General features: G+C 45.6%; 1 protein-coding gene across 1 annotated transcript in view; it reads right to left on the bottom strand.

Moving 5' to 3' along the window:
• CFL2 (cofilin 2) overlaps nt 1-11,102 on the bottom strand; it is a 70,979-nt gene extending 59,877 nt beyond the window's left edge. The window contains exon 1 of the mRNA XM_069732111.1: nt 10,876-11,102. Coding sequence (XP_069588212.1) covers nt 10,876-10,878 — 3 coding nt within the window. The 5' untranslated portion in view covers nt 10,879-11,102. The remainder of the gene's footprint in view (nt 1-10,875) is intronic.
• Between the last annotated feature and the right edge of the window lie 3,568 nt (nt 11,103-14,670).

Here is a 14,670-nt window from a genome sequence, read left to right on the forward strand (position 1 = left end):
TTCATGATCTGGTGTCGGTTGAGGGCTTATTTTTTGCGTGCCGAGATGACGTTTTTAATGATAGCATTTTGGTGCAGATACGTTCTTTTGATCGCCCATTATTGCATTTTAATGCAATGTCGCGGTGACCAAAAAAACGCGATCAGGTTAATGCTTTTTTTTAATTGATCGGGCGATTCTGAGCGCGGCGATACCAAATATGTGTAGATTTGATTTTTTTTTAATTGATTTATTTTGATTGGGGCGAAAGGGGGGTGATTTAAACTTTTATTTTTTTTTTTTCACATTTTTTTTAACTTTTTTTTTTTTTACTTTTGCCATGCTTCAATAGCCTCCATGGGAGGCTAGAAGCAGGCACAGCACGATCGCCTCTGCTACATAGCAGCGATCTGCTGTTCGCTGCTATGTAGCAGAATTGCAGTTGTGCTGTGAGCGCCGACCACAGGGTGGCGCTCACAGCTACCGGCGATCAGTAACCATAGAGGTCTCAAGGACCTCTATGGTTACAATGGAGAAGCATCGCCGACCTCCGATCATGTGACGGGGGTCGGCGATGCCGTCATTTCCGGCCGCCCGGCCGGATGCGGTAGCTAAATGCTGCTGTCTGCCTTTGACAGCGGCATTTAACTAGTTAATAGGCGCGGGAAGATCGCGATTCTGCCCGCGCCTATTACGGGCACATGTCAGCTGTTCAAAACAGCTGACATGTCCCGGCTTTGGTGCGGGCTCACCGCCGAAGCCCGCATCAAAGCGGGGCTTCTGACCTCTGACGGGATAGTAGGGGTTAATATTCTTCATTTAACCATACTTACCATACTTCAGCGCCTGCAAAAAGCGTAAAATAATAAACCGTATACTACCTGTCCGCCGTAGTCTAATTATTAACGAGTGTCCCACGACGATCTCCCCTATAGAACAGTGACATCGGGTGATGTCACTGCTCTATAGTAACCTCAGTGACACACTGACAGGAGACAATGGCTCCTGCAGTGCATCACTGAGGTTACTAAAGTTCAAAGTCTCACTTTATGGCAATTGCTGCATGGGAAAATTTCTCATACAGCAATGCCAAAAGTGAGACTAGGGACTATTTTTTTTACAGCGACGGAGGAATACAGTGCGGAAGGATACCTTCCTCCCGTCATTGTGTTCCTGGAGCCCCTAGAGAGCGGTCGCAACAGCTGATGCTGCCGTTCTCCACAGGAGATCGTCGTGGGACACTCGTGGATTTCTGCGGACAGGGAGTATATTGGTTGTTTGTAATTTTAATCTTTTATACAGATGACACTGGCTTCGGGGATCAAAGTGACAAGTAATGGTGAGTATGTACTCTATGTTTAATGTACTGTATGTCTGTCTGTATGTATTGTATGTAATGTATGAATGTATTGTGTGTAATATGTATGTAGTATGTATGTAGCTTTTTGTTTTTTTTTTACATTCAACACATTAGCCGGATGATGGGACTACTACTCTCCCAACATTGGCTAATGTGTCAATTACTGTCACTGTTGCAGGCATCGTCCGATGGGACTTGTCGTCCCATCGGACGATGCCTGCACAGGACTACGGCAAGCCCGCACAGAGCCCCGGCAAGCCCGCACAGAGCCCCGGCAAGCCCACACAGAGCCCCGGCAAGCCCGCACAGAGCCCCCGCAAGCCGCACAGAGCCCCCACGAGCCCGCACAGAGCCCCTGCGAGCCGCACAGAGCCCCGGCAAGCCCGCACAGAGCCCCCGCAAGCCCACACAGAGCCCTGGCAGGCCGCACAGAGCCCGCGCAAGCCGCACAGAGCCCCGGCAAGCCCGCACAGAGCCCCGGCATGTCCGCACAGAGCCCCGGCAAGCTGCAAAGAGCCCCGGCAAGCCTGCACAGAGCCCCAGCAGGCCCGCACAGAGCCCCGGAAAGCCCGCACAGAGTCCCGGCAAGACGCACCGAGCCCCGGCAAGCCCGCACAGAGCCCCCGCAAGCCACACAGAGCCCCGGCAAGCCCGCATAGAGCCCCCGCAAGCCACACAGAGCCCCGGCAAGCCCACACAGAGCCCCTGCAAGCCACACAGAGCCCCAGCAAGCCCACACAGAGCCCCAGCAAGCCCGCACAGAGCCCCGGCAAGACGCACCGAGCCCCGGCAAGCCCGCACAGAGCCCCCGCAAGCCACACAGAGCCCCAGCAAGCCCGCACAGAGCCCCCGCAAGCCAGCACAGAGCCCCCGCAAGCCGCACAGAGCCCCGGGAAGCCCGCCCAGAGCCCGCGCAAGCCCGCACAGAGCCCCGGCAAGCCTGCACAGAGCCCCGGCAAGCCGCACCGAGCCCCAGCAAGCCCGCACAGAGCCCCCGCAAGCCGCACAGAACCCCTGCAAGCCCACACAGAGCCCTGGCAAGCCCGCACAGAGCCCCTGCAAACCGCACAGAGCCCCCACAAGCCGCACAGAGCCCCCATGGTCACGCACAGACCCCGCCCGCACACACACACGCAGTCTCCGCCCACGCACCGCCCACACTCCATTGTAGTGCATCATTGCACTATGGGAACTTCCGATTCCGGTATCCAATATCGCAAAGATATCGGAACTCAGTATCGGAATTCCGATACAGCGAATATCGGCCGATACCCGATATTTGCAGTATCGGAATGCTCAACACTAGTCATGAGGTTATTCCTCTTCAGATACTCCAGCATAGCATCCCTTAGAATGCCCTCCAGGATTTTACCCACAGTAGAGATTAAGTTTACTGGCCTATAATTTCCGAGTTCAGTTTTTGTCCTCTTTTTGAATATTGGCACCACATTTGCTATTCTCCAGTCCTGTGGTACAGACCCTGTTATTATGGAGTCTTTAAAGATTAAAAATAATGGTCTATCAATGACTGTACTTAATTCCTGCAGTACTCAGGGGTGTATCCCATCCGGGCCCGGAGACTTGTCAATTTTAGTGATTTGTAGACGCCGTCATACTTCCTGCTGGGTTAATCAGGTGACATTTAATTGGGAATTTTTGTTATCACTGATCATATTGTCTGCCGTGGGATTTTCTTGTGAAAATACTGATGAAAAAAAGTCATTTAGCATATTGGCTTTTTCCTCATCCACCATTTCATCCAGACTATTTTTAAGGGGGCCAACACTATCATTTTTTAGTTTCTTACTATTTACATAGTTAAAAAATATTTTGGGATTATTTTTACTCTCTCTGGCAATGAGTCTCTGTCTCAATTTTTGCTGTCTTGATTTGCTTTTTACAGAATTTATTTAATTTTCTGTATTTATTTAATGCCTCATCACTACCTACTTCCTTTACAGTTTATAACGCAGAACTGTGAAAATAAAAAAATCTTTTTTTCCCCAAAAATTATTTTTTAGCCCCCAGTTTTATATTTTCCCAAGGGTAACAGGAGAAATTGGATCCGAAAAGTTGTTGTCCATTTTGTCCTGAGTACGCTGATATTTGTCCTGATTGCTCTGATACCCCATATGTGGGGGGGGGAACCACCGTTGGCGCATGGGAGAGCTTGGAAGGGAAGGAGCGCCATTTGGAATGCAGACTTAGATGGAATGGTCTGTGGGCGTCACATTGTGTTTACAGAGCCTCAGATGTACCTAAATAGAAACCCCCCACAAGTGACTCCATATTGGAAACTAGACCCCCCAGGGAACTCATCTAGATGTGTTGTGAGAACTTTGAACCCCCAAGTGTTTCACTACAGTTTATTACGCAGAGCCGTGAAAATAAAAAATCTTTTTTATCCCACAAAAATTATTTTTTTAGCCCCAAAAGTTGTTGTCCAATTTGTCCTGAGTATGCTGATACCCCATATGTTAGGGTACACCCCTGTTTGGGTGTACGGGAGAGCTCGGAAGGGAAGGAGCACTGTTTTACTTTTTCAATGCAGAATTGGCTGGAATTGAGATCGGACGCCATGTCGCATTTGGAGAGCCCCTGATGTGCCTAAACAGTGGAAACCCCCCAATTATAACTGAAACCCTAAACCCAACACACCCCTAACCCTAATCCCAACCGTAACACTAACCACACTCCTAACCACTGGCAGACACAGACAGAAGTGGGCCCCTGTGCGAGAACAGTATATGGGCCCTTAGCAGTCCAATAATTTATCATAATGTACAATTTCACCTGCTTTAAAGGGGAGAGTGGCCCCCTTACCTCTTGGGCCCCTGTGCAACTGCACAGGTTGCATCAATGATATGTCCGCCCCTGCTCCTAACCCTGACACACCCCTAACCCTAATCCCAACCCTAATCATAACTGTAAATGTAATCCAAACCCCAACCCTATATTTAGCTCCAACCCTAACCCTAACTTTAGCCCTAACCCTAACTATAGCCCTAACCCTAATGGGAAAATAGAAATAAATACATTTTTTTAATTTTATTATTTTCCCTAACTAAGGCAGTGATAAAGGGGGATTTGATTTACTTTCACAGCGGGTTTTTATACTGAGTTTTTATGTTTGGCAGCTGTCACACACTAAATGACGCTTTTTATTGCAAAAAATAGTTTTTGCATTACCACATTTTGAGAGCTATAATTTTTCCATATTTTGGTCCACATAGTCATACGAGGTCTTGTTTTTTGCAGGACGAGTTGATGTTTTTATTGGTACCATTTTTACGCACATGACTTTTTTTATTCCGATTTTTGTTAGGCAGAGTTAATAAAAAGCAGCAATTCATGAATTTCTTTTTTTTTTTGGGGGGGGGGGGTGCGTTTATACTGTTCCACGTTTGGTAATATTGATAAAGCAGTTTTATTCTTTGAGTCAGTACAATTACAGTGATACCTCATTTATATCATTTTTTTTTATCTTTTGGCGCTTTTATACAATAAAAACTTTTTTATAGAAAAATAATCATTTTTCCATGGCTTTATTCTGAGAGCTATAACTTTTTTATTTTTTCACTGATGACGCTGTATGGTGGCTCGATTTTTGCTGGACAAGATGATGTTTGCAGCAGTACCATGTTTATTTATATCTATCTTTTTCATTCGTGTTATTCCACTTTTTGTTCGGCGGTATGATGATAAAGCATTGTTTTTTGCCTCTTTTTTTTTACGGTGTTCACTGAAGGGGTTAACTAGTGGAATTTTTTTATAGGTCAGGTCGTTAAGGACGCGGCGATACTAAATATGTGTACTTTTATTGTGTTTTTTTTTGCATAAAGAAATGTATTCATTGGAACAATATTTTTTTCTTCTTTATTCAGGATTTTTTTTTTTTTTACACACTTTAATATTTTTTTTTTTTACTTTGTAACATTGCCCCAGGGGGGACATGACTATATAGTGTCAGATCGCTGATCTGACACTTTGCAAAGCACTGTGTCAGATCAGCGATCTGACAGGCAGTGCAGGAGGCTTGCAAGCCACCTCCCTGCAGGACCCGGTAAGCCCCCGCAGCCATCTTGGATCCGGGGCCTGCAGGGAGGTGGACGGAGGAGACGCTCGGAACAACACGATCACATCGCGTTGTACCGAGGGTCTCAGGGAAGCACGCAGGGAGCCCCCTTCCTGCACGATGCTTCCCTATGCCGCCGGAATGCTGCGATCATGTTTGATCGCAGCGTTCCGGTGGTTAATGTGCCGTGAGCGGTCCGTGACCGCTTCTGGCACATAGTGCCGGATATCAGCTGATACCCGGCCGCGATCCGCCGCTCTCCCCCGTGAGCGCGGCTGATCGCCTATGATGTACTATCCCGTCTCTTAGAATTAAGTCCCAGGTCACCTCGACAGGATAGTACGTCAGATGGCAGAAAGGGGTTAAGAAGTTTATTGACCCTTCAGGTGCTTCACAGGAATTTTTGGAATGTATTACACACATGGACACTGACATCTCCAGTATCGGAAATATCAAGACGTGTGAAAGAAACCTTATAGCGGGTTTTTATGTTTGGCAGCTGTCACACTCTAAAAGACGCTTGTTATTGCAAAAATAGTTTTTGCATCACCACATTTGGAGAGCTATAAATTTTCCATATTTTGGCCCACAGAGTCATGTGAGGTCTTGTTTTTGCAGGATGAGTTGACATTTTTATTGGTACCATTTTTGGGCACATGACATTTTTTGATCGCTTTCTATTCAAATTTTTGGGAAGCAGAATGAACAAAAAACAATTCATGAATTTGTTTTTTTTGGGAGCTTTATTCTTCAAGTCAATATGATTACAGCAATTCCTCGTTTATATAGTTTTTTTTATGTTTGCGCTTGGTATTTTATAGAAAAAAATAATGATTTTTGCATTGCTTTATTCTGAGAGCTATAGCTTTTTTATTTTTTCGTTGATGAAGCTGTATGGTGGCTTGTTTCTTGCGGGACAAGTTGCCGTTTTCAGTGGTACCATGTTTGATTGAGTGTTATTCCACTTTTTGTTCGGCGGCATGATGATAAAGCATGTTTTTTGCCTTGTTTTTTATTTTCTTTTTATGGTGTTCACTGAAGGGGTTAACTAGTGGGACAGTTTTATGGGATGGCTCGTTAAGGACACAGCGATACCAAATATGTGTACTTTTATTGTTTAGATTTTTTTCATTCAAATATTTATTTAGTGATGGAATATACTGTATATTGATTTTTTTTATAATTATTTTTTTATATATTTTTACAATTATTTCAAACTTTTTTTTACTTTTTTCTAGCTTTTTTACTAAGTCCCACTTTGCGACAATCATCTTTTGCAGGCTGATTGCTTCATTAGCATGCAGATGAAGCAGCCTCTCCATGCCATAGAATCTGTCAGTGCTGCACTGACAGAGACTTGCTGATCATGCACTGCGCACTGACCAGCAAGTTTCCTCTCTCTGCTGACCCGGATATCGTCATGACAACATCGGGTCACCATGGCAACGATTGGGACCCCTCGTCATTCCGCGGGGTCTCCGATCCAAAGGCCGAGGGGCTGTCAGCCCTCTGCCGGCTTCCGGAATGATACGATCGTGTTCGATCGCAGCATTTAGGGGGGTTATAGTGCCGGTAGCAGTCACCGCTCCTGGTAGCTAGTGCCGGGTGTCAGCTGTCAGAATAAGCTGACACCCGGTGGCGATTGCCCACACACCTCCAGTGTGCGCGAGCGATCACGATGACTTAATGATCCGTCCTGGTCAAATTGGCCCAGGTCACATGGACGGATCATTACGTCCGATGTCATAAAGGGGTTAATAATAATAATAATAATAGCAAATACCTCTAATTAGAAATGTTGTATAGCTCTTCTGATTTTCTATGTTGCTTATTCCATGTGCAGGGCATTGCAGTAGCTTAGATATCCATGGTTACGACCATTAACAGCTAACTGTCACTATATAAGTGGTCATAACCATGGATACCTAAGGTACTGCAATGCCCTGCGCATAGGGTAAGCCAAATGGCTAATCAGAAGTACTATACTACATTTATAATTGGAGGCATTCATTTATTATGAAAAGAAAAAATTTTATACAAATCATGTACCTCCCTCTGCTACAGGTGCTTCTCACAAAATTAGAATATGACCAAAAAGTTAATTTCTTTCAGTTCTTCAATACAAAAAGTGAAACTCATATATTATATAGAGCCATTACAAACAGAGTGATCTATTTCAAGTGTTTATTTCTGTTAATGTTGATGATTATGGCTTACAGCCAATGAAAACCCAAAAGTCATTACCTCAGTAAATTAGAATACTTTATAACACCGGCTTGAAAAATTGTTTTAAAATCTGAAATGTTGGCCTACTGAAATGTATGTTCAGTAAATGCACTCAATATTTGGTCGGGGTTCCTTTTGCATCAGTTACTGCATCAAGGTGGCGTAACATGGAGGCGATTAGCATGTGGTACTGCTGAGGTGTTATGGAAGCCCAGGTTGCTTTGATAGCAGCCTTCAGCTCGTGCATTGTTGGGTCTGGTGTCTCTCATCTTCCTCTTGACAATACCCCATAGATTCTCTAGGGGATTAAGGTCAATCGAATTTCCTGGCCAATCACATGCAGATACTGTAGTTTGCAAATCTGGTATTGGCACTTTTGGCAGTGTGGACAGATGCCATGTCCTGCTGAAGAATTAAGTTTCCATCTCCAAAAAGCTTGTCAGCAGATGGAAGTATGAAGTGGTTTAAAATTTTCTGGTAGACGGCTGTGCTGACTTTGGTTTTGATAAAACACAGTGGACCTACACCAGCAGATGGCATGGCTCCCCAAACCATCACTGAGTGTGGAAACTTCACACTAGACCTCAAGCAGCTTGGATTGTGGCCTCTCCACTCTTCCTCCGGACTCCAGACCTCGATTTCCAAATGAAATGCAAAATTTACTTTCATCTGAAAACACCACCTTGGACCACTGAGCAACAGTCCTGTTTTTTCTCCTTGGCCCATGTAAGATGCTTCTGGCGTTGTCTATTGGTCAGGAGTGGTTCGAAATGCGACACTTGTAGCCCATGTCCTGGATACATCTGTGTGTGGTGGCTCTTGAAGCAATGACTCCAACAGCAGTCCACTCCTTGTGAATCTCCCCCAAATTTTTGAATGGCCTTTTCTTAACAATCTTTTCAAGGCTGCGGTTATCCCGCTTGCTTGTGCACCTTTTTCTGCCACACTTTTTCCTTCCACTCAACGTTCCATTAATATGCTTGGATACAGCATTCTGTGAACAGCCAGCTTCTTTAACAATTATCTTTTGTGGCTTACCCTCCTTGTGGAGTGTGTCAATGACTGCCTTCTGGACATCTGCCAAGTCAGCAGTCTTCTCCATGATTGTGGAGCCTACTGAAACAGACTAAGGAACCTTTTTAAATGCTTAGGAAGCCTTTGCAGTTAATTATTCTAATTTACTGAGATAATGACTTTTGGGTTTTCATTGGCTGTAATCCATAATCATCAACATTAAAAGTGAACCTGTCAGCAGGATTATGCACAGTAACCTACAGACATTGTCAGGTCGGCACTGATACTCTCCAATAGCTGCTACTGTGTAGGCGCGGGCAGCGCCATCTTGGAGGATGATTTTTTTCTTCTCCAGCAAGATGGTGCTGCATGCACAGTGGCAGCTATTGGACCAACTATACACACAGATAGCTGCTACTGTGCAGATGCGGCAGGTGCCATTTAACATTTTTTTTTCTATCTGCAAGTAATAAATGTGCATTCATTGCAGATTTGTCACAACATTCACATAGCATAACAAAGCGCAAGTCAAGAAGAAAGGCTAAAGCTGATAAAAGGGTATTTGGCTATCTTTTGGAAATCTCTGTGGATGGTTTACACTTGGGAACTCTCAATCCCTCAGCTATAGATAGAATCCTATATTTACTCATAGGTTACATTCACACAGGATAACTTTGTGACAGTTTTTCTACCTCTGTATTTTGCTGCATCAGCCATATGTGCAGTGCCAGTTACCAGTCACCCATTGCATTGGTCAACTAACCTGAATCTTGAAACTCTTACATCCTTTACTTGAATGCTGTTATTACTCTCTGAGCCTTCACTATGGAAAACCAAGGATCCTCAAAACTGTATCACCCATGCAGTTTCAATAGAAATTATTCAAGGGGGCGATCATTATCGTCCTTACAGAGCCTACACAAGAATAGCATGTTATAAATGTTTTTTTTTTTTTACGACTGTTTCATAGTTTGGCTTCTCGATGGGACATGACAAATGTCAATGGGTAGAGTTACTAAGAAAACAAACCAAACCCCCTACTTAATATTCCATAAACAGGAAGCATTTATAAATGGTGAAAACAAAAAAATATAAATATGTGAAGTTTTTTTTTTAGAATTACTTGGTGGTGACGGGCCCAACCTGCAAAATCGCACTTCATTGAATGGGAGATACAGAAGTAGTCAAATGGCTGTCAAGACTGGTGGAAGTCCCAGGAGTCAGACCCTACTAATCACACGTTTTTGTCACGTGTTTTAATGGAAAAAAAAGTATCTAAGAAGTAAACCGTAAGACTTATTGGTACTTTTTCAATTCTGTTAGACCAGAAGGTGATAGTTTTACCATGCCTAAAATTTTACCTGATTGCAATGGAACGAGAGTCCATTTATGTATTTGTAAATCGGGGGTATGTCCTGCACAGAAAAGTTCTACTGAGGATAGCCATCCACTATCCCCTCCACATACATGAATATCTGTCAGAGATGCGTACAATGTAAGTATATAGCACCATGCTGGTATAAGTACACACATCTATATAATATACCGTAATTATCATTAACATCAATCCATAAATCTAATAACATCAATTTTACACACAGGAGAAAGAAGTCGTACACTCTCCCTCTCTCTTTCTGTCTCTCTCTGTCTCTCCCTCTGTCTACACCACCTGTCAAACAATAACTATGGTAAGGATTATTCTCCATTACTTGACCTTTTAAGGCGTTCTCACATATGCTGTAGTCATTGTGAGAGTTAGACTCCTACAACGATCCAGTTTTTACATTCCCTACTACTTAGTAAATCAGGAAAGTTTTCTCAACGCATTTCAGGCCATTGTAATTGCAAAGTGAACGTCCTAAGCTTCTATTTGTGTAATACAAACTGAGTTACAGTGTCTAACCAACAGATATTCGTATTTGTATCAAGTGAGACTAGTAGTAAAGGTATATATTCTGGGCGAAACGATGTGGGGGAGGGAGGACCCGGAAAATGTCCAAAAGCCATAAGGGAATGTGTACATTTCACGTCACCTCTGCGTGTAGGATGTTTCTATAAAAGGAGGTAAAATCATTTTGGTTTGTTGCACAAATTGTTAAAAGCAAAACTGTTCTAAAATAGTAGAGATGAATGAAGAATCATTCTGCCAAAAGATTTTGTTTTCTGATTCTCAAAAAAAAAAAGAAAAAGAAAAAAACTCATTGTTTGTTAGGTTGCTTACCATACTGGGCTTTGTTAAAGGAGAGCTCTGTGTATCCGGGTATTATGACTTTTTTTTCCCCTCAAACTTGCCAAGAACTCCAGTAAATGATGTGGAGGGCAGAATGTCAGAGAACTGTGCGGAAGAAGAGACGACCAGGGAAGGAGAGAAGAAGTGAAACGTGGAGAGTCACAGTAGAAGGACAGCCTTGGAGAAGAGTAAGAAAGGCAAAGAGAGGCTAGCCTGATGAGCACAAGTGTAATATAGTTCAGAGGAGGGTGGGTCATTGGAGAATGCAGGCAGCCAGTCACTTAATGCCCTGCTCATGCTCATAGCACACATGCTGTACTGACAGCTGCACTGTGCCTAGGTCATCTACACCAAGACACGCTTAACTCTTTATGGCTAGGTTGTAGTTGAAAAAGCATGTCCCTCTAGTAGCTAACAACTGTAGCATTCATCATCCCGCACATTCCCGAATGCAAATCTGTGTGGTTCAGTGGTTGTGGGAGAACTGACTATTTAGTACTAATATGACTTGTTTAATTGCACCCACCCGGAAGTATGGTACTGCTAGATTGGATTTGTAAAAACGTGTCACCTCTTTTTTTCAATGGGCTGTTTATGATACATATCCTTACATAACAGAAATCTGTCAGCACTGTTCTACACAAAGAAGTAGTGGTATGCAGTGTCGGACTGGGGTGCCAGGAGCCCACCAGTAACAATGACTTTGGGGGGCCCACTTTCCACCTGCATACAAATATTATACTACCCTCGTTCACAAATTTACCTATATCTCTATATAATAATAAACCGGGTAGTTTGGTTAATGAATGATGAGCTGATGCTTTTTTCTGTACAGAGTAAATCATGTGAACTATGCCAAGTACTGCCAATACAGTGGGGTTGGGGGCCCATATCTGCACAGGGGCCCACCGGGGGATTCCCCGCTTCCCCTATGGGCCAGTCCGAGCCTGGTGGTATGGCCGTGTTGATACTTGTCCTCCAATAAAAATGATACTTTTTTCGGTGATTGGATGTGCAAGTCAGGAGAAAACATATGCAAATAAGACTGGAAGTGCACTGGGGGTTTGTTAATGTATTGGAATGCTTCTTCCAGGTGCATTGGCCCACCCACAGTGCACTTCCAATCTCATTTGCATATGGTTTTTTTTTATGACTGGCACATCAGATCTCTGCAAAAGAAGTATCTTTTCTAATGGAGGGCAAGTGCCTTCACAGCCATAGCACTACTTGCATGTTAAAATCTGCCCCATAGGTTATTTTTAATTAGATGGAACTGAGCTGCAATACCACACACAGCACATAGACATGAGTGGTGCTGTTGCTGGAGCAAAAATAGAGTATGTCTCTTTAAATTTTAAGGTGTTTTTGCCTTAGTGATGGAACCTTAGTTTCTCACCATAATTGCTTAGTGGTGGATTGCTGCAACTATGACACATGATGGGTCACAGCTGACAATTGCCTAATGGACTCAGGTTTGCTCATGATCCTATAAATATGAAGCCAAACACACGATGAATGATCAGAATGCATATCCAGGAACATGAGTATATGATCCCAGCAGTATGGTCAGGCCACGTGACTTAGGCTCCTATCAGTAACACCTCCTGGAGCATTCTCAGTTTGGTAAAAATGCCGCTAACAACAAAAATGGTAATCCCACCCTCACTCCAAGCACAAAAAAAGTTCTATGTATTTAGACTTTACAATATGTTGCTATAAATGATAATCCACTACCAGTTGGAGGCAGTATTCTAAAAAATGTCGTACTTGTATGCCATCTCAAACTGGTATGTCAAGGGCTCACCAGTAATATTGGGTCCGGGGGCCCACTGCTCAGTTACAGCTGTAAGGCCGGCGTCACACTGGCGTTTTTAAACGGCTGAGTGAAATGCGATAAAAAATCGCATTGCACTCCGACCAATGTTAAGCTATGGGGCAGCTCCCAGCAGCCGACTTTTTGTCGGCCGTTTTCCTCGGTCCGAGACAATCGCAGCATGCTGCGATTGTCTCGGACCTGGAAAACTCTCGGCTCACTCGCACCCATATAAGCCTATGGGTGTGAGTGAGACAGGGCACACCACTCAGATATCATCCAAGTGCTGTGCGTTATAAGCGGACCCCAGCAATGGAGGAGATGGAGAAATTAATTTCTCCGCCTCCTCCGCAGCTGTGCTCCGATCCTCCCTGTGCGAGAGAATCGGAGCACAGACGCACGACACTCGGCTCCTGCTCTGCTGCGATCAGGAGCCGAGGGTCATTAGCATATCGCATCCTAATGGTCAGGATAGTAAAAAAAAAACGCAGATCATTTCAATGTAACCCCTTAGTTGCCACAGTCAATGCTGACCATGACATCTGAATGTTTTTGAAATGGAAGGCCTTCATCCGTCACTCTATCGGCCCCTCTGGCAAGGCAGGAGGGTGGACTCTAGACCCTGCACACTGTAACATATAAGAGCTTGTATAACGCTAAGCAGCCACCACCCTCTAGAACAGACCTGGGCAAGATGCGGCCCACGGGCCGCACTTGGCCCGCGGGCCGCACTTGGCCCGCCTGATGATTTTGAACGGCCCGCCAGCTAGCTGTCACTTCTGACAGCCGCCCCCGACACTGCTCGGCCAGCTGCCATTGGCGGTTCCTCAGACACTGTGCAGCTCCTGGCCCCGCCCTTCGGCTGCATTGTGCTCTACACCATTGGCTGGGCCGCCCGGCTCTCGCTCCATCACTACTTGTGATTGGCTGGCCTGTCAGTCTGTCACTGACCTCGGTGAGGGGGAGCGGCCGGTCTCTGGATGCTTCTGCGGACTCTAACGGTGGCGGCCGGGTGTGAGGAGCCGAGATTTATCCCGGAGATTGTCCGTGCGGACGAGACCGGCGCCAAGGTCACTGGTAAGTGTCTGGGAGAGGCTGTATCCGCCCTCCCTGCACCCACCGTCCATGCTTCACACTGACCGGCCTGCATTCTGGCTGACTGCTGAGGTTGTGTGACTGGCGGCCTCCCCCTCTATACTGGTTCTGGAGGGCTGTGACTGGCGGCCTCCCCCTCTATACTGGTCCTGGGGGGCTGTGACTAGCGGTCTCCCCCTCTATACTGGTCCTGGGGGGCTTTGACTGGCGGCCTCCCCCTCTATACTGGTCCTGGGGGGCTGTGACTGGCGGCCTCCCCCTCTATACTGGTCCTGGGGGGCTGTGACTGGCGGCCTCCCCCTCTATACTGGTCCTTGGGGGCTGTGACTGGCGGCCTTCCCCTCTATACTGGTCCTGGGGGGCTGTGACTGGCGGCCTCCCCATCTATACTGGTCCTGGGGGGCTGTGACTGGCGGTCTCCCCATCTATACTGGTCCTGGGGGGCTGTGACTGGTGGTCTCCCCATCTATACTGGTCCTGGGGGGCTGTGACTGGTGGTCTCCCCATCTATACTAGTCCTGGAGGGCTGTGACTGGCGACCTCCCCTTCTATACTGGTCCTGGGGGGCTGTGACTGGCAGTGGCGTATCGGGGTGGGGTGGGGGGTCAGCCGGGACATAACATTTGTGCAGCACCAAATGGGGGCCATAATGTTTGTGCAGCACTATATGGGGCCATAATGTTTGTGCAGCACTATATGGGGCCATAATGTTTGTGCAGCATTATATGGGGGCCATAATGTTTGCGCAGCACTATATGGGGCCATAATGTTTGTGCAGCATTATATGGGGGCCATAATGTTTGTCCAGCACTATATGGGGCCATAATGTTTGTGCAGCATTATATGGGGGCCATAATGTTTGTGCAGCACTATATGTG

The sequence above is a fragment of the Ranitomeya imitator genome, chromosome 1 (genome assembly GCF_032444005.1).
Source record: "Ranitomeya imitator isolate aRanImi1 chromosome 1, aRanImi1.pri, whole genome shotgun sequence".
Classification (NCBI taxonomy): domain Eukaryota; kingdom Metazoa; phylum Chordata; class Amphibia; order Anura; family Dendrobatidae; genus Ranitomeya; species Ranitomeya imitator.